The sequence below is a fragment of the Perognathus longimembris genome, chromosome 2 (assembly GCF_023159225.1).
Source record: "Perognathus longimembris pacificus isolate PPM17 chromosome 2, ASM2315922v1, whole genome shotgun sequence".
Classification (NCBI taxonomy): Eukaryota; Metazoa; Chordata; class Mammalia; order Rodentia; family Heteromyidae; genus Perognathus; species Perognathus longimembris.
This window is the reverse complement of record NC_063162.1, coordinates 150,888,794-150,908,103: the sequence shown is the minus strand read 5'-3', so window position 1 is coordinate 150,908,103 and position 19,310 is coordinate 150,888,794. Positions and strand designations below refer to the sequence as shown.

The window sequence follows — 19,310 nt, the reverse complement described above, 5'->3', positions numbered from 1 at the left end:
CCTTGGCGATCTCTTGCTTCCCATTTGAGCTTGCAAACCGAGCCCCAGAGCACGCCACGGACACTCAAAGGAGCAAGCAAAGGAAAATGGTTCTCTGCCCCCTCCCCCCAGGCGCGGGGGGGGGGGGTGCCTGAAGTGAGTGCGGATGCGCTCGGCTGGGACATGGCAGTGGCTTCCCCGCTCCCAAGGACCCCGACACATGAGCACACACACGGTGGCGCTGCGGGAGACCTTCTCGTGAGAGTGGACCGGTCAGGGGGAAAGCTCTCTGAAAGGCGAGAGGAGGAGGTTGGGGAGCCCTCCTAGAGGCCTTCTGGGGGGGGGGGGGGGCGGCGTCCCCTGGCCGCGGGAGGACTGTGGCTTCGCCGGGGTGCTGACCTCTGCTGGTGGAGCGTGCCGTGGCAGCTGTGTGGTAGCAGCAGGGTTTGCCCGGTCCTCTTGGCAGTTCTGGTTATGCTTGCCGTGCACCCTCTGCCTCGGCCACCGAGTCTGCATGCTCTGCCTTGGCAAGGGACCTAGTGAGTCTTGACTCCCGACACAACTCACAGTTGTGTGAAATAGCAGTAGTTAAATCTGTCCTATCAGCTGGGCTCCGGTGGCACACGCCTTTAATCCTAGCTACTCAGGAGGCTGAGATCTGAGGATCGTGGTTCCAAGCCAGCCCAGACAGGAAAGCCCATGAGACTCTTTTCTCCAATGAATCACAGAAGAAGCTGAAAGTGGTGCTGTGGCTCAAGTGGTACAGTGCTAGCCTTGAGCAAAAAGACCCCAGGAACAGCACCCAGGCCCAGAGTTCAAGGCCCAGGACGGGGGGGAAACATTGTCCTATCTAGCAGGCCCCGTGTTTAACGTACTACCATATTTCATCCATCTGTGCACGGTTTTAATGTTTCTGGCGTCAGATGTAACTTAACATTTGAGGGCATCTTAGACGTCGTGAAGTATGATCCCTGTCGTGTAGACTACTGTCCTATGCTTTTGGTATGGTTTATAGCCCAAGAGTTTGTGGGCTGGAGTCAGGCTCCAGTGGCTCACGCCTGTCATCCTAGCTACTCAAGAGACTGCTATCTGAGGATTGCAGTTCGAAGCCAGCCTAGGCAGGGAAGTCTTTGACTCTTATCTCCAGCCAACCAGCAAAAGGCCACAAATGGAGCTGTGGCTCAAGTGGTAGAATGCTAACCTTGTGCAGGAAATGCTTAGAAGCAGCGCCCAGGCCCTGAGTTCGAGCCCCCGTGCGGGAATCCCGGTCGCCAGTGGGGGTGTGGAGGTGGAGAGGCGGTGGGCATTGGAGGGTTGGGGCCTCGTGCCGTGTGATTAGGTCTTGGGTGGACATGGTTTCGTGGGAGAGGATTAGTTCTCTCTAGAGCAAGCTGTGGTAAGGCTTGATCCTGGCCCCTCCCCACCTTGCCTCCCGCATTGCCATGACACCCCCTTCTCCCACCACTGTGTGGGGCTCTCAGCCGTGTCCCGGTGCAGTCCGAAGGGGTTCCCTTCTCAGCCGGGGTGTCGTGCTGTGTGCATTTTCCAGCGTCTGGAATCTTGAGCCACGGGAACCTCTTTCCTTCACGCATTACCTAGTACCAGAGATGTTGTTAAAGCAACACAGCACAGAGACAGACTAACAGGGAGCGGCTGATAGAGAGGAAGGAGCCTAGGAGGAGCTGGGGAATCTCTCAGAGTGGGCCGTCTCACCAGCTTTGCGCATGCCCAGAACCACCGCGCCTCCTCTGCGTCCCCTCCGGGCCTGCGCGGGGCGCACGCTTCCTTCTCCACGCTAGGCCCTCCCTGCTTTCTGGAAGGCATGTTGAGCACAGCCTCCGGCCCCATCACCGGTGGCCTAGCTCCGAGCTCACCATCCCGTGAACAGAGTCCCAGGCCCCCGAGTCACCCACGGCGACTTCTAACGACAGCTCACGAAGACAGAGCGCTGTGCGTGGCACCGAGCATTTGATGTGTGCTGCCACATGGGGGCGGATTCTTGTGTTCTTTTTTTTTTTTTTTTAATTCTGTGATTACAATAATAGCTGCCATCTTGCAGCACTGTGCTAAGCCGCACACCTAGTCCGAGGCCGTGGGAAGGTGGGTCGCCAGGTTCCTGGCCCGTGCCGCCTGCGCAGAGCCAGTGTGAGGTGACCTTCCCTCCAAGCCCCCAGCGGGCACCTCCCTCTCATTCTGTCGGTTTGCTTGCTTGGCTTGCTCATTCGGGTTGTTTGCTCATTGCTGGTGCTCAACCACTTAAACCAAGCCTTTAAGTCCTACCAGGCCCTGGTCCCACAGGAGCTCAAGATGCCAGGCTTCCCCTCCCCTGCCTTTTCTTCTTCTTTCTTTCTTTTTTTTTTTAAATTTTTTTGTTCCTGGGGCTTGACCTGGGCCTGAGCTCTGTCCCTGAGCTCAAGGATAGCGCTCTACCACTTTGAGCCACAGCACCACTTCCGGTTTTTGGGTGGTTAACTGGAGATAAGAGTCTCATGGACTTTCCTGCCCAGGCTGGCTTTGAACCGTGATCCTCAGACCTCAGTGTCCTGAGTAGCTAGGATTGCAGAGGTGAGCCACGGGCGCCCGGCCCCACCTTTCCTTTTTAATGCCAGCCTGGATCTGGAAACGAATGGCACTGCCTCTACCGGCGGCACGGGAATGACCCTTTATCCTCTGCCACGCGCCCACACCCCATCTTCCCATCTTTCTGTTGCACCAGCGCTGTAGCTGGTCTCTCCCGCTCCCCCTTTGCTCCTCTAGTCCTTGTTGCGATGCCCAAGTTAGGCATGTGGGTGATCGTGTCATCCCTTTGCCTACAAACCTTTTGTGCCCCCCTCCCCCCCCCCGCCCCCCCGCTTTGTCTGAAGCTCAGGGTCCAGCTTGCTTAGCCTGGTCTCTGGTGGCCCGGCCGCTGCCCCCTTCCCCTCCTCCCCGCCTCAGCGCTGCCCATCCTTCTCCTTGGGCCCCTCCCTCCTTCCCCTTGCATTTTCCCTCCAGCTCTCCAGGCTTGCTCTCTTTGTTTTCCTGGCAGTGCTGGGATTTGAAGTCGGGGCCCTGCACTTGCTGGGCAGGGGCCCCACCACTTCATCTACACTTCGGCCCTTGGCGTTCTGCTTACTCTTGGGATTGTACTATGGCGGTCAGATGGGGCCAGCACCATCATGGGCCCCAGGGTGAGTTGCTCTACCTGGCCTCTTGTCTTGATGGGCGCGCCTGGAGTCCTAGAGGAAGGGAAGGCCCATCCCCCAGGTGATGGGTGTTCCTGAATCCCTAGAGACAGAAGTGCTTGGGACTGGGAGCTTCCTGTGACCTAGCCCCCTGACCTGACCCCAGGTCAGGGGTCAGGCCAGCTTGGGCGCCATCACGCCATGCCGCTGGTCTCTGTGTTCCCGTCCGGTGTCCTCCCTCCTGGCTTCAGTCACCATGGCGTCCCAGTCAGTTCTCCATTGGAGCTGGATTGGTTTGTTGGTGTGGCTTTTGTTGTATCTTTGCTCTGTGGCCTGTTTCCTGACAGTGTTACGGGTATTTGTGGGCCACAAGGCTTTGTAACCACTGGCTGCCTGCAGATGCGAATGCTCTAATAAAGATTCCAAGTTTCCATCCTTCAAACTGAGGCTTCTCCGGTACTTTACGCCTATATAACAGGATAGGGTCTTACTCTGTGCTTGGCTGCCCTGGACTAGAGCCCCCGTTTATGCCTCCCATGTAGCTGGGAGCTCACCCCCACGCCCTGCGTTCACTGTTGAGATGAGGTATCACGAGCTTTGGGGCCTGGACTGACCCACAGCTGGGATCCCCAGCCGTCCTCTTGCACAGGCTAGGGAGGAGCGATGCTCCAGCATGCCCGGTTGTGGGTTGAGCTGAGGTCTCACGAGCGCCTGCCCTCTCCCCCAGCGGTCCTTGTATCGCCATCCTCCTCACCTCTGCCTCCTGAACAGCTAGGATTGTCTTCTGGCCTTCTTTCTCACCGTCCAGCCGCCTGCCCCTTTCAGGGCCTCTGGACTTTCCCCTGGGTGGTTCTGGTCCTCTTGACCCCCTGCTCCTACCGGAAGCCCTCTGGACTCAACATCCTCGGGTCCCTCCACACGGTGGGCGCTGGGAAGAAGAAACGGGTGTCTTTGCGGTTCTTCATCAGTAGAGTTGCCCGCTTTAGGAGGGGGGAGACGAAGCTTAGGGCTGGGCGGGCTCTGTGGAAGAAGCCGAGGCCTGCGGGAATGGATGGAGAACGGGGCAAAGGGCAGATGGAGGCCGCGCTGATCCCAGAGGTGAGGAGCTGCACGGGGCTGTGGTGGACTCACCGTGGCCAGCGGTCAGACCGCTGGAAGGGGGGCCCCGGGGCTGAGGGCGCGCGTCCCCGGAGCGGAGCGTCTCCGGATCTTGCTTTTGTGGCAGTGAGCGCCGTTGGACTTGCCTCGGGAGAAAGGAACGTCATTTAGCCCAGAGAATAAAAGAAGAGAAGTAATTCTGGGGCCCTGCGGCTGAGTGGGAGTCGCTTTCTAATCTGCGTAGTGAGCCGGTTCCTGCTGCCCCGCTCTGAGCTCTTCTCTGTGGAGCAGAATCCACGCCGCAGCACTGAGGTCCCCGCGTGTTGTGTTGGCTGAGTCCTGTTCCTTTCAGGGTGTGCACAGGGAAGGCGAGCTGGTCACAGTCACTGAGTAGATTGTGTGACCTGCATTCCTTGACCGAGAACTTTCCACCGCATGCCCCCGCCCCTTTTAAATGCATGTGGTTACCACCGCAGGTTGGAGTCCCTGTTCTATTTAACAGCTCCCAGATCTTGAGCAAGTGATTTCGAGCTTTCTTCTCTTCCTGCGTGACTTGCAAATACCACTAGCGCCTCACTTCTACTAAACGACAGGAGTGCGTCTCACTGCGGTGCCTGCCCGTGGGGATGCAAGCCGCAGGCACCTCCTCCGGAAAGGCCCTGGAAGGGGTATAAGGAAGGTAACTAAGCTCAGTTCTCCAAGCTGGGCAGGGCCCCCCCAACACACCCTCCCCCCGCAGCCTCCCCTGGCCCAGGCAGCGAGCGGGCATCTGTGCATGCCCCATCTGGCAGCTTTGGCGGGCGGGGGGGGGGGGGTGGGAGCCTCCCTCCATTCCTTAATGGGAAGGATAGAAGAATACAGATGAAGAAATTCGGGCTCCAGGGGATAGCCCTATTGTGAAATACAAACCTGAACTCATCTCCCATTTCCTGGGCTCTTAACTGGGACGGAGATAGAATGTCTGCGTGCTCACGACTGCTGCCTGGGGTTCAGCTGCTCACAAGAACCACTTAGGCAGCAGCAGAGTTGGACTTTAGACCCGCCCCAAGTCTCTGCGGAGAACGGCTGCCGAAGGTCAAGTTGGTGGCCAGCGATTTAATCAGTTGCATGTATGTGAGGAAGCTTCCAGGAAAAATAAAACAGCACCAGATACCCCCTGGGCCCCTCATCTCCACGAGCCTCCCCTCCCGCTGCCCCGGCGTCTGCGGTCATAAACCTTTAAACGTTCCCCTGGGTTCTGCGAGCCACTGGAGCAAAGTGCGGGAGAGAGTCACGAGAACCCTCTGGAACTCCAGAGGCCTGGACTTGCGAGTGTCCGTAGTCGGGGACAGTCTTGGAGCCTGACGCCCCCCCCCCCCCCCCCCGCAAGTAGGTGGTCTGGATTGGTAGGCTGCCCACGGGTGTCGGCCATAGACAGACCCAGAGCCCCCGCTCTGCGTGGAGGTGCAGCTCCAGGCGTTTGTTTGGCCCTGGAAGTGTTGTGTGCTGATCCTGAAGGTGTTTGTTTCCGCCCCCCCTCGCTGAAGGCTTCATTTTCCTGAGGTGACAGCGAAGGTGCAGCCGGTCGGGTCGGGTCCCGTGCCCTCTGCTCCGTCTCCCTGGGATCATGGGATCCTGGATCTATGTTTGGATTTAAAATAGTAACTCTTGGGCTGGGGATATAGCCTAGTGGCAAGAGTGCCTGCCTCGGATACACGAGGCCCTAGGTTCGATTCCCCAGCACCACATATACAGAAAACGGCCAGAAGCGGCGCTGTGGCTCAAGTGGCAGAGTGCTAGCCTTGAGCGGGAAGAAGCCAGGGACAGTGCTCAGGCCCTGAGTCCAAGGCCCACGACTGGCCAAAAAAACAAAAAACAAAAACAAGAAATAAAATAGTAACTCTTGCCAGTGTTCGCACATATATAAGATGAAAGACATGCTATATTAAGAGACGGCAGGGGGAAAAGACAGCAGAGAACCCACAGCGGGAAGATTCGGCGCCTTGTTAAGCCCTGGAGATTCGGTGCCTTGTTAAGCCCTGGAGAATGGTCATGTTGAAGCCAAATTACAGTTGCCTTTGTTAGGGCTTTTTTTTTTTTTTCTGGTGTTGGTGCCAGGTTTGAACTCAGTACTTAAATGCTGTCTTTGGTGCTTTTGTGCTCAAGAGTGGTACACTTCCAGATTATTATTATTATTATTGTTTTGGTGTTTAGAGACAAGTCCCTTGGACTTTCCTGCCCAGGCTGGCCTCAGACCGAAGTCCGCAAAGGCCTCAGAGCTCAGCCTCCTGAATAGCTAAGATTACAGGCAAGACACCAGCACCCCCTTTTTATTTTGGTCATGGGGCTTGATCTCTGGGCCTGGGCTGAGCTCTTCAGCTCAAGGCTAGCACTCTACGCGTCTCTACCACTTGAGCCACAGTGCCACTTCTGGTTTTCTGGGTGGTCCGTTGGAGGTAAGAGTCTCTCCGACTTTCCTGCCTGGGGCTGGCTTAGAACTGCAGTTCTCAGATCTCAGCCTCTCCAGTAGCTGGGGTGAGAGGCGTGAGCCCCCAGCCCCAGCCAGAATGCTCTCTGTAAGTACTGTCTTCAGTTGATCTGCCACCCTCAAATGGCTTGCTAACTATATTCATTCATCCCTCTTCCCTCCTGAAATCTGCTGAAATGGCAGAGCCAATTAAACCAAACCTAAAAGTAGTTTTATTCAGTAGAAATAACAGTCCTTGGAGAAGGCAATAGCACAGATAAACCTTTTGTCAAGTCTGTGCAAGAAGAAATTGAACAGACCAGATGCTGCGCTCCACACGTGTAATCCTAGCTTCTTGGAGGGTCCTGGCTCCAGATCAGCCCGGGCCCTGTGTAGAGAGAGGCTGTGATGATAATGTCAGGAATGGTTAATGGGTAGTGGCTATCTTTCCATTCCCGGCCATCGTCTCATTGGCCATCCTGCTAATTTGGCCAAAGCTTATTAGGAAAACAATTTCATACTGTTATCTTTTGAATTATCCTTGAATATGTTTGCCTAACTAATTACAGCAACAGCCTCTTCTCTCCATTTTCATACAGTTAAGGCCAAGCAATCTTTTTTTTAAATCTACATTGTGTGTGTGTGTGTGTGTGTGTGTGTGTGTTTATCAGCTCTTATCAAATGAAAGTTCTGTGTTACATGGGTTTTGGAAAAACTAATTTGTGATGAGGGTGATTATCTCAGAAACATGACATTGTCTGGTTTGCTCTTTTTCCAGGCTATTTTAGAAATGTATATATGGTAGTGCAGACATTTTAAATTCTAATGCCAGATACTAGTAGCTACCATCTTTAATCCTAGCTACTAAGAAGGCTGAGACCTACAGACTGTGGTTCAAAGCCAGCCTGGGCAGGAAAGTCTGTGAGATTCTTGTCTTCAGCTAACCAGAAAAAAAAAGCTGGAAATAGAGCTGTGGCTCAAGTGGTAGAGCACCAGCCCTGAGCAAAATAGCTAAGGAACAGCACCGAGGCCTTGAGTTCAGTTCCCAGTGTTAGCACACGTGTGCATGATACATGCACACACACACAAACACGCACATACCAAAAGAAAAATAATAAGTTAAAGCTTTAGGATTTACTGTTGTTGTTTTACTTGGTTTTTAGTGACCGTTTTTAGCACCTCCATTGGGACAGTATTTCTCTGACCCCCCCCCCAAAAAAAAATACCTTTACATTGTGGCAATTGCATGAAGCTCTATGTTGTAAATAAAGTTTATTTACTGGATATTACTTCTAGGTTCCCTGGTAATCTTTGAGTAGCATTCGTTTCGCATCAATTTTCTCCCTGACAGAACCATGGCGCACCCCCTCAGGTCTGCCCCCATCCTCTTCATCTGATCTGTGTAACTTGGAGCGGCGAGCCATACGGCAAGCGCTGGCTTGTGCCTAATTCATTCGGGGAACACACTGTGCGTCTGGGGGCTAAAGAGCCAGGCGTTTTCACTGGCTCGTGGTCTCAAGAAGAGCCAGACCTGTAAATTGGACGGCTTGTGGCGGCTCCATGGAGCGTGTCAGAACGAGCCAGGAAGCCCAATTGTGAGGGCCTTTGGGATAGGCAGTAACCTTTGAACAGAAATTGGCCCTGGGGATGCGGCTGAGTGGCAGAGCGCTCGCCTAGCATGCATGAAGCCCTGGGTTCCATTCCTCAGTACCACATATATGGAAAAAGCCAGAGATGGCGCTGTGGCTCAAGTGGTAGAATGGTGGTCACAAAAAGCTCAGGGACAGTGCCCAGACCCTGAGTTCAAGCCCCGGGGCAGACAGACAGAGAAATTGACCTCGGTCATTCTGAGGTCTGGATAAGTTCCAGGCCTCTGGAAGCTGAGGGCAGCCTCCCCGGCCTCTCTACACCCCGGGCATCCCTTAGCCTGAAGCTGCATTGCTCTGGGCTCTGCCTTCCACTGCCTTCCCCTCCGAGTGTCTTCTAAGGATGCTCATTATTGGATTTAGGATGGTGTCATCTCCAATCTCAGGTTGAGACCCTTTCTGCCTGTCCGGATCCTTCCTTTGAGAAGGAAGTACTGATGCGATCCAGAGGACTGGTCCTTGGAGATGGGCGGGGGAGAGCTGGAAGGTTAGAGCTAGGCGTCTGGTAGCCTGAACCAGGGTCTGTGGTGCATGAGGGGCTGAAGGGGGGGCGGTAGGAAAGTCAGAGATGAGGTATTACGTCGTGGGATTTTAGAGAGAAAACTATTTACTTGCAAGTGCTTCTATTTAATGTGTAGGTTTGTTTATGTCTACACTTATGTGTGTTGAATTTTGAACACTGTTAGCCTTTATAAATTACACACTTTAATAGATACTCGCTTTACACACTTTAATAGATACTCCCAGTGTTACTCGTTGGCAACTTTGAATAAGAGCACTGGGTTACTCACTCACTAGAGGGGGGGTTGTGGTAAGAGAGCCTCACCGTGGCAGGTGTCTTCCTCTGCCGGCCGGCTCCTCAGGTGCCAGGCATGCTCCCTAATCGTGCCCCTCAGTGGCAGTGTGCAGAGTAACGCAATCACGAGCAGAACACTGTGGTAATGGCTGACCGGGCACCTTTGGGGTGTGCGGAGTCTCCACTCCCTGCCTTCTCAGGAATTCTAATCATGCATTCCAAACAGCCAGTTGTTCCATGCATTGGCTTTCTTTTCTGGACTTAACTCCAAATTACACTAATTTTCTCTGCACTGTAGTGCCCGCCTTTCTTTCTCTACAATTTGAGCTCTTGCCCTGATGAAAATAGTACAGATAGCACCCCATATAATCCGAAAATGTATACTCACTGTGGAGAAGGCACGTGGACGGGAAGGACACTTTGTTCTGCTTGATTCACTTAAAATGCTCATACTTCCTTTGGTATTGATGTTATGTCGGTAACAATCTGTCCCTGTTCCAAATCAACAAGCAAAATAATTTATTTTACATACTTGACATTTGACTTCACTGGGTCAGGTTTTGCTGTAGGTGGTCGCGCAGCGCCGTGTGTGTGTGTGTGTGTGTGTGTGTGTGTGTGTGTGCGGCAGCCGCACGCGTGCTCTGCTCCCTCCCCCCCGCACTCGGCCAGCGTCGGGGACCAAGGCCGGACACTGAGGCGGGGACTCTGGCTAACCATTCCCACGTCGTTCCTTTACGGGTTCGTGAGCTTGCTGTCGCTAGGAATGGGGGCAGAGGGGAGCTGGTTCTCGGGCCCAGGAGGCTGAGCGGACCCGGGAGGAGGCTTGCAGGGCCGCACTGCCCACGCGTGGGCAGAGTCGGGACGCCAGCCCTGAGCCATTGTGAAGGACCTGGCAGGAGGCAGAGCCCTGGCCGTCTCAAGGCTGTCAGGGAACCGTGGGCCGCACTGCCCACCCAGCACAGGTGCCTGCGTGGCCACTCGGAGTAGAAAACAGACGCCAAGCAAGGCACCAGCGGCCCCCGCCTGTCATCCTGCCATTTAGGAGGCTGAGATCTGAGGATCATGGCTCAAAGCCAGCATGAAAGTCTATGACACTTCTCTCTCCAGTTAATCACAGAAAAGGCCGTAAGTGGCACTGTGGCTCAAGTGGTAGAGCACTGACTAGCCTTGAGCAAAAAGGAGCTCAGGGACAGCGCCCAAGCCCAGAGTTCAAACCCTAGGACTGGCCAAAAAGAAAAGAAAACAGATGCCCACGAATCCCAACTGATAGACGTAAACACAAGGTGGATCGACTCTCCTGATGATTTACATAGGTGCTCAGCCTTGCAGGAGGCAGAGCCTACCTCACCCCTGGGGGTGGGCTCCAGTAGTCTCACCTCCAAAGATCAGGTACCCCAACAAAGAGACCTCAGCCCGACAACATGAAGAGTCATATTGATAGTATGTACTCCTGATGAGAGGAAGAGAAACCATCATGCGCGCGCGCGCGCGCACACACACACACACACACACACACACACACACACTCTGCCTGTCCTCAAAACCCTGGAGGAAACTTGAGTGGCTGTCCAGCTGGTCCTGGTGAGAAGAAGGGCCTCAGGGGAACTAAGGAAATCCTCATGTAACCCAACCGTTCAACACGTCCAGAACTAAGTCCTCCATCAATACACCAAGGAGGTTACCAGCAAGTTTAGGGCAAGGGGCTGGGAATGTGGCTTAGTGGTAGAGCGCTTGCCTAGCATGCATGAAGCCCTGGGTTCCATACCTCAGCACCACATACACAGAAAAAAAGCTGGAAATGACACTGTGGCTCAAGTGGTAGAGTGCTAGCCTTGAGCAAAAGAAGCCAGGGACAGTGCTCAGGCCCTGAGTTCAAGCCCAGGACTGGAAAAAAAGGAAAAAAAAAAGTTTAGGGCAGCTAAACAAACTCAGTCTTTATGTCTGACAAGAGAATAATTCAGGTAAGACACATAAGGCAAGGAAAAGAGAGCATGTGCAGAGACGAGCCTTGAAGAAGATGGTACTTCAGCCTATCTCTGCCATCTTGGGCCCTTTTCCTCTGTCTTCCTCATTAACGAGCTTGGCCTTGGGTAAACTACTGAGAAGTGGATGGATTTTGGATGGGTGGGTCACCTTTCTGTTTCCGGTAAGGTTGGAACACCAAAGATTTAGTGTTCCATCTGTATTTCCTCATTGTTTATCACTTCACTGTCAGTCAGCTTTTACTCTCTTATCCTGCCATCTGCGAGTTCCGTAGGCGGAAATTCCCTGATTGGCTGCCTTCCTAATAACGTGTATCAGAAGTTTCCATGAATAGTACTGTAGCTTTGTTGGCTTGTTATTTGTGATAAGTGTGACGTAATAACTAGGATGGTTAACTTTTCTGTCCACTAGATTGAAATGAGCCGCACGTCTCTGGGCGTGTCTGCCAGGACTTCATTCTAGAGAGGATTAGCTAGGAGGAGACCTGCCCTGAAAGTGGGTGGCACCCTCCCCTGGGCTGGACGCCTCTGACGGAGCAGAAAGATAAAGAGGCGCAAGCATATCCTCTCTCCTGCCCGCCCCTCACTTCTGCCTGACTTGACTAGCTCCGCTCCAGTTCCCCCTTTCCACCTCATTGACAGACAGCAGCCAGCCCTGAGCTGGGGAAATGGAAAGGGAACTTGAAGCGAGGGGTGAGTTCACTGGGAAACTTTGTCACCGAGCTTGTCTCAGCCTGTGTGGCCCGTCAAGGTCATGCAGTGACACTAGGTACGGATTTTGTGAATCCCACCGCCTACGGATTCAGAGCCTCCACCCAAGCTGGGCTGATTAACAGCTCCTAAGACAGCAGATCCTTAGCTTATCTACCCTAGCCAGTAAGCCATGCCCTAGAGATTAAAGGTAATTCAGTAAATTCCCGCCCTTGGGTGGTCCTAGCTCCTCAAACTTCAGTAAAACTTGTGCCTTGGTAAGAATCCTTGTCATTCTCTCTCTAGAGAGAGACCCACCTCCACCTTCAGCCTACAGGAAAGCATTTATTCCTTTCCTAATAAGTGTTCCTGCTCTACATTTGAGTCTTGCCTGACTTCGCCCACTAGATAGAACGACTTCGGTTGATTAGCCGCATTGACTTTCTAGTAACATCACCGCCGGCCCAGAACCATGGAGCCAACCAAAATGGGCTCTAACCTGAAGCTCAGGCCAAATTAAATCCTTCCTCCTTTAAGCTGTTTATCACAATGGCACAAGGGTAATGTGGGAAATTGACACCGGAAAAGAGAGGTTCATTGCTGTGATTATTCCCAGCGGTGTGGCTCAAAGCCTTTGACCGTAGTTTGCCGGAGGAATCTGTGCAGGTTTGGCGATGTGGACTAGAGAAGTGCTGCCATGCTGTAAGCAGAGCTCAAGGGGCTATTTGGGTAGTGTAAGGTCCACCCCTGGGAGGGCTCCATGCAGATGCCCCCCACCTGTTCAAGTCTGCGCCCAGTCCCTGAGTTACCTAGGTAACTGGCACACCTGGAGGCAGTTACCTCCTCCTCCTGAATCACATCCAATCCACCTGGCCACACCCCCCACCTTTTCCTATATAATCCGGCTCAACTCCCTGCTCTCTTTCCTTTTCTCTTTCTCTCTTCTCCCTTCCCCTTTGTCTCCCCACGCCTCCATCTTGTGTGGGCTGGCAGTTTGCTCTCCCCACAATATAAGCTCCTTTCTGCCTGAACCATGTGGCGGGTTTCCTTTCTGGGGAACCTTACAGGTAGGTGCTCAGAAAACCAACCGCAAGCCAGGCCCCTTGCCAATGGCTTTTGACTCTAATCCTAGCTACTCAGGAGGCTGAGCTCTGAGGATTATGATTCGAAGCTAGCCAGAGTAGCAAAGTCCATGAGACTCTTACTTCCAATAAACTACCAAAAAGCTGGAAGTAGAGCTGTGGCTCACATGGTGTAGAGCACTAGCCTTGAACAAAAGAAAAAGAAGCTCAGGAACAGCATCAAGGCCCTGAGTGCAAGCCCCAGGACCAGCACAAAGAAAAAGAAAACCAATGCGGAGAGTAAAGATTACTCATGAGGTTTCAGATGGGGACGAGGACTTTATTTGAAACTAGACTAGAGACCATTATGGCAAAGAACTTGTCTACATTTTGTTTAGGCCCTAAGATCGTGGAAGGCTGAGTTTAAGGGTGACAAACGTATCCATTTGATGGGTCAGCTCAGTATTCAGGCCGTGGCATGGGTATTTCTAGGTGTTTTTAGCCAGGTTGACGGTAAGCATTGTGAGCAGAATAAAACCAGAACAGAAAGGTTTAAGAAACTTTGAGTTTCCCCAGAAAAGAAACATGATAAAGACGAGGGCCGTTTACAAAGAAACCAGACCGAGCAAAGATGCCTGGAGCACTTGACTGCAATTGTTTGCACCACATCCATTTCAACATGGAAGACTTTGCCCTCAGGAGAGAACTCTTGGGCATCCGGTTGCCCTGGACCGCGCCGGGAAGTATTTCCCTGTGCCTTCCCCGGCCGTCCAGGCGCGCCGAAGCTGCCAGAGCCGTGGCCCGTGGAAGCCGGGCTTCCACCGGGACCCGTGGCCGACCTTAGTGGCGTCTCCGTGATGCTGGTTCTGCAGGCGTGCAGCGTCGCACGCCCTCCCACCCGTGGCACACCAGGCCGTGTGTCGGGGTCAGAGTCCCCGCAGGTAGCCTCTGAGAATGGAACTAAAGATTTCAGTGGAGACGCCAAGAGCGTAGAGCAGCTGCCAAGGAAAGCTGCAGCTGCTGGACAGACAGCGCGGGAGGGAGGTCAGTCAGGTGACGGCCCCCAGCAAGGCCGGAGGGCGGGGGGGGGGGCGCCCCAGCAGATAGGCTCTCCCGGCACAACCCCCTGTGTCCCGACACCCCACAGAGATCCTGGGGGCAGGGGCGGGGCTTACTGTTTGCCCTGCCGTGTTTTGGCCTTCCTTCAGTGCCAAGCCTCCATTGAGAGCCCCCGCGCCCGTGTGTATTGAGTGGAAGTATGAAACTGCTTCTTTAATTTTACACGTGCTTACGAAGAGGGGACTTTAAACTCGGACTCCTGGTCAGTGCTGGAGCAGCTAACCTTTGGAGATTCGGGAGATGGACTGAATACGTTTTGCATTTCGGTATGGACGCCAGCCTTTGCGGGGCTGAGGTTTAAAGAGATGTACTTGAGTGTTAAGTAGACTAGAAGATTCTGGTGGATAATCGCAGTTATCCGCTTGATTGGATTGAGACCTGCACACCAGGAGATTATTAGTAAAGCACTGTCTTGCCACAGACCAGAAACATGGAACCAGCCGACCTTGGGCTGGAACCTCTGAAACGGAACCAAGTTCAGACCTTTCTCCTGTGAGTTGTTTTCTCGAGGATTTTGTCGTGGTGGTAAAAAGTCTAAACCAGTAACGAGCGAAGTTCAATCTTAGGGAAAGCCGGCACGTGGTCTGTGAGGTCTGCTTTATCTTCACAACTTTCTTGTACATCCAAGTACAATGTTTATTTAAATATGTTAAGTCAAGAGAGGAATTAAGATTGGGGTCTGTCTAAAAATACATCTAACAAAATTCACAGATTTTTTTTCAAAAATATTAAAAAGTATGCATCTTCCTACTGTATAGTATTTCAGATTTTTATCTCGGGTATTCATAGAGTGGTAAGGACACCCATAATGTGGGATATCTTTCACAGAAGTTTTTTGGGTTTTTTCCCTTTCTGTGACATGGGGCTGTTGGGTTTTCCCATGGTTAGATTTCCTCTTGGTTCCGTGCATTGGAACGAAGGGGACACAGATGAATGGGGTACAGGCGGTAACGTGGATGTCCGCGCCGGATGAGCTGGACTGCGTTCATCTGCGATGCGTATGCGTGCCGTGCATTCCCGCAGAGCGCGGGCTGTGGGGAGGTCGCGCGGTCACAGGCGTGGCGTGGCACAGGTGCTCAGAACGTTCTAGCCCTACGTCCTAAGGGCTTCCCATGTTTCAGCTCGTCCTGGGTGGGACCCCGTGTTCTGGGAGATAGAGGTTTCTGCTTCCCCACCCATCTCTCCATCCCCTGCTGCTTCTGGGCCTTGGTGGCCAGCCACATCACGGCGTGGAGACAGTTCCGGTCTCCCGGGAGGACAGCAAGCCCCCACACGGGGGCCACTGCTGCGGCGCCCGAATCCTCTTGGTCTAACCTACTTTCTCCCCTTGGGGCATCTCTTTCGGGTCGTTGGACAGCCAGCACATAGGGATTGTGCCTTTGTGTTTCTGTCCTAAGCGTATTCTCTTTGGGGCTCCCTGTGTGTATCTAGAATCCTGTCTAATTTAGCATACCTCAGTGAGTTCTGTATTATTGCTAATGCTTTGCCTTTCTTTTAGCAGAAGACTCAGAAAGCGGTGTTTATATGCGATTCATGAGGTCCCACAAGTGCTACGACATCGTTCCCACCAGTTCCAAGCTTGTCGTCTTCGACACCACCTTACAAGTGAGTACCCCGCTTCCTGACACCACCGTACACGTGTGCACCCCACTCCCGAGCTTGTGCAGTGCTCTCTCCATGGCTGTTCACCATGGTCGTTTCAAACTAGCAATGCCAGAAAACATTTCCCGAGACCCTTCTAAATACCAGGCCCTGTGCCCCCTGGTTTGTCGAATTCTCCGTCTCCATGGCAACCTTGTAAGGGATGCACTACCACTGTCCCCTTGTCTACATACGAGGAAACTCAGAGCCTAATGTGAGAACTAAAACCACTTGGTTCAGCACTCTACAGCTGGTGTGCCACAGCGCCTGGCATCGGAGCCCAGGTCTGTCTGTCTGCTGGGTGTTGGAGCCAAGCTCTTTTGAGTCAGGCTGTCCCGCCTCCCTTGGGTAGCCAGATGGTCTTTGTAGCTGCTGAGAGAAACAGAAGTATTCAAATAAGATTGGTTACTCTTAATAAGAATGGTTTAATAAAAAAAGTGACTTAAGAAAAGAAGTTAATAAGATTGGTTAAAAGGGTAGATAATCTCTTAAGAGAGAACTTTATTGGTCTATGGTAGTAGAAAATCTGAATCTGATTATTTAGCTATTAAGCTTGAGTTTATTGTGGTTCCTTTTATATCAATATGACTTCAAGTCATAGATAAAAAGCCTTAAACAATATACTCATTGTCATGACCAGATTACATTAGTGCAATAAAGTATATGTATGTACACACACGTACACACCCTCCCCAAGTAGGATTATCTTCAAGTTTGTTCCCCAGAATGTCACTAAACCAAGGACCTAGAAGAGGTGTATGAAGGAGCTACGGGCAGGCCTCACGCGGGTGTGATTGCCGTCCGGGCCTGTGGGGGGCAGCCTCAGCCTGAGCCCCGGGACCCGGGGACCCGGGGCTGACCCCGTCCTGGAGAGTTGACTGGACCTACTGCACTGCGTGTGCCACACAGCTGTCCTGGAGAGCCCGCCGTCCCCCAGCCCCGCCCTGGGCCGTCACCCTCCCCTCCCCCCCCCACCATCCTGCCATTGCACCCACATTGCACCCCGGGGCCCTTGGGGCCCCTGGCATCACGGCCTGCCTTCCGTGCCTGGCACGAGGGACCGGCAGCAAAGAAGAAATGGTTTTTCTCTCTCTCGGTTTCATTTTCCTGCTGTTTCTTGTCGACGTCTGAGAATATAATTGATTCTATAAATTATCTTTATGTCTTAGGACTTGGGAAATTCCCTCTAAACACTTTAGGGTATTTTTGCAAACCCAGAGATTCCCTGATTCTTTAAAGACTAAGTAAGGACAGGAAGCACCCAGTCCACGATCACTGTAGGCAAATGGTCGTCTCCGTTTGGGAAATAGGGTGGGCACAGCTGCTGTTGTGAATTCCGGTTAAGTAACCAGGCGTGCTAACGTCCCCACGCCAGCGGCCAGCTCAGTCCGTGTCACCCCCGAAGGGCTTCCTTTGGGGAGGGGTTGCAGATCTTCTGCCTCTTGACGTTCTTAGAAACAAAAAATAAGACGTGTGGAAGTGCTCGCTACTTCTGCCCGGCTTTCCCCTTGCCACGCGGAGACCTTCTTTAGAAATAAGGCGCTAGCCAGGACGAGTGATGCCCCAGCCAGGAGGCCAGGGGTCTGGCCCTGGGACGCCACTCCCGTGCTGATGGACATGGCCGCCTCCCCTCCCCCCAGCCTTGGGTCCTGCTGACGGATCCGCGTGCCTCTGTCCTTAGGGTTCCCTCTCGGGCCGCAGAAGTAGCAGTGAGATGTTACGTTGGTTGTCCTGCTCTCGGGGGCATTGCCGCCCCGGCCGCGGGAGCCGCTCTGCAGACAGTGCTGAGACGCGGCGGGGGGGGGGGGGGGGGGCTGCGCTCTGGGCTGCTGAGCACGCGCCCCGCTCCCCCAGCGCAGAGGCCCGTGGAGAGCTCCGGGGCCGGCGCACACCAAGGCCGCCGTGCAAGCTCAGCCCGTCCGGCCGCTCGGCGTCCGGCCGCTCGGCATCCCGCCGCGGGTGAGCCAGGAACGGTTTCCCAAAAGGACAACGGGTGTGCGCCGAGCGGCCACGGCGGGGTTGGGAAGCTGTCCCCTGTGAACAGAGGCAGCCCGATCTCACCAAGCCTGGCCCCTCTCACGGCAGCTTTTAGTCCCTTGATACGCGTCACAGTAGCTCACACGGGGGCGAGCGCGTGCCCAGGATTCTGTGGTGGCACCTCGTGTCCTTGCGTGGGGCACTTCCTTCCCCCGGGGTGCCCCGCACACTTGGCTCGCTAGCCTGGCAGCCGGAGGAGGCTGGAAAGGCTTGCTCTCGGCCCTGCCCCCTCCCCTCGCCCTCAGGGTCAAGCAGCCCTGCAGAGTTGGTGGCAGTTGTCAGAATGACACGTTCGCCCTGCCGTGCCCCTGGTGACGCACACTTGGACTCAAATGCCATCTGTCACCTGGTGACTGCAGCCCCCAGGCTGACCAGCAGCCCAGGGTGGCGTTTTTTATGTCTTAGCTTAGCAGCCTTCCAGAACCAATGTCCAGTCTCTGTACATCCCTCAGGTCAGGTGTGGGGAAGGCCGGTGCCCTGGGCTGTAGTCTGTGATCGAAGGTGACCCCGGCTTGGACGCGGGTGAGAGGACCAGACCCCCAGGTGACGACTTCACACAGATTTTTGGTTCCTATACTTTTTTGGAGGGGGGGGGGCAGTCTTAGGGTTTGAGCACTGTCCCTGGCTTCTCTTTGCTCAAGGCTAGCACTCTGCTTCTTGAGCCACAGCGCCACTTCTGGCTTTTTCTGTGTATGTGGTGCCGAGGAATCGAACCCAGGGCTTCATGCATGCGAGGCGAGCACTCTACCACTAAGCCACATTCCCAGCCCCTCATTTTTTTTTTATAGCATAGCTCAGGTAACCTGGAAGGCTGCAAGTGTCTTCCATTCTTAGGGCTACAGAAAATCTCTCGGCACATCCCGATAGCCGCTCCTTCCTGGTCACTCCTGGTGGGTACCCAGGCTGTCTTAGCATTGGTACCAAGATGACCCTCTGCAGCCAGGCGCCAGTGGCTCAGCCTGTCATCCTGGCTTCCAAGATTACTAGGAGGCTGAGATCTGAGGATTGTGGTTCGGAGCCAGCCCGAGCAGAAAAGTCCCCATGAGACTCTTTTTTTTTTTTTTTTTTTTTGGCCAGTCCTGGGCCTTGGACTCAGGGCCTGAGCCCTGTCCCTGGCTTCTTCCCGCTCAAGGTGAGCACTTTGCCACTTGAGCCACAGCGCCCCCTCTGGCCGTTTTCCATATATGTGGTGCTGGGGAATCGAACTGAGAGCTTCATGTGTAGGAGGCAAGCGCTTTTGCCACTAGGCCATATTCCCAGCCCCCCATGAGACTCTTATCTCCAGTTAACCACTCAAAAACCAGAAGTGGCTCTGTGGCTTAAGTGGTAGAGCCCTATCCTTGAACACAAAAAGGCTCAGAGACGGCTCGTAGGCCCTGAATTCAAGCCCTACAACCAACTTAAAAAAAAAAAGGGCTGGGAGTGTGGCCTAGTGGTAAGAGTGCTTGCCTAGCATGCACAAAGCCCTGGGTTCGATTCCTCAGCACCACACAGATGACCCTCTGCTGCCAAGGGGTGTCATTCACAAAACCAGCGAGTCTGTCCCGGCCATGTGCTGACCCCCAGAGCACAGCCCGTGCGGAGCGTCTCGGGGAAGGAGTTCCCTTGCTGCGCATTGCTCCGAGGCTCCCCAAGGGAAGGTCCTTAGGTT

General features: G+C 53.8%; 1 protein-coding gene across 4 annotated transcripts in view; it reads left to right on the top strand.

Moving 5' to 3' along the window:
* Prkag2 (protein kinase AMP-activated non-catalytic subunit gamma 2) overlaps positions 1-19,310 on the top strand; it is a 152,368-nt gene that overhangs the window by 109,859 nt on the left and 23,199 nt on the right. For 2 of the 4 annotated variants that reach the window (XM_048340494.1, XM_048340496.1), the window contains one exon: positions 15,483-15,586. In XM_048340494.1, the coding sequence (XP_048196451.1) occupies positions 15,483-15,586 (104 nt within the window). Of the gene's footprint in view, positions 1-15,479; positions 15,587-19,310 lie in introns of all 4 variants that reach the window. The other 2 variants (XM_048340493.1, XM_048340495.1) reach the window with 1 other exon arrangement.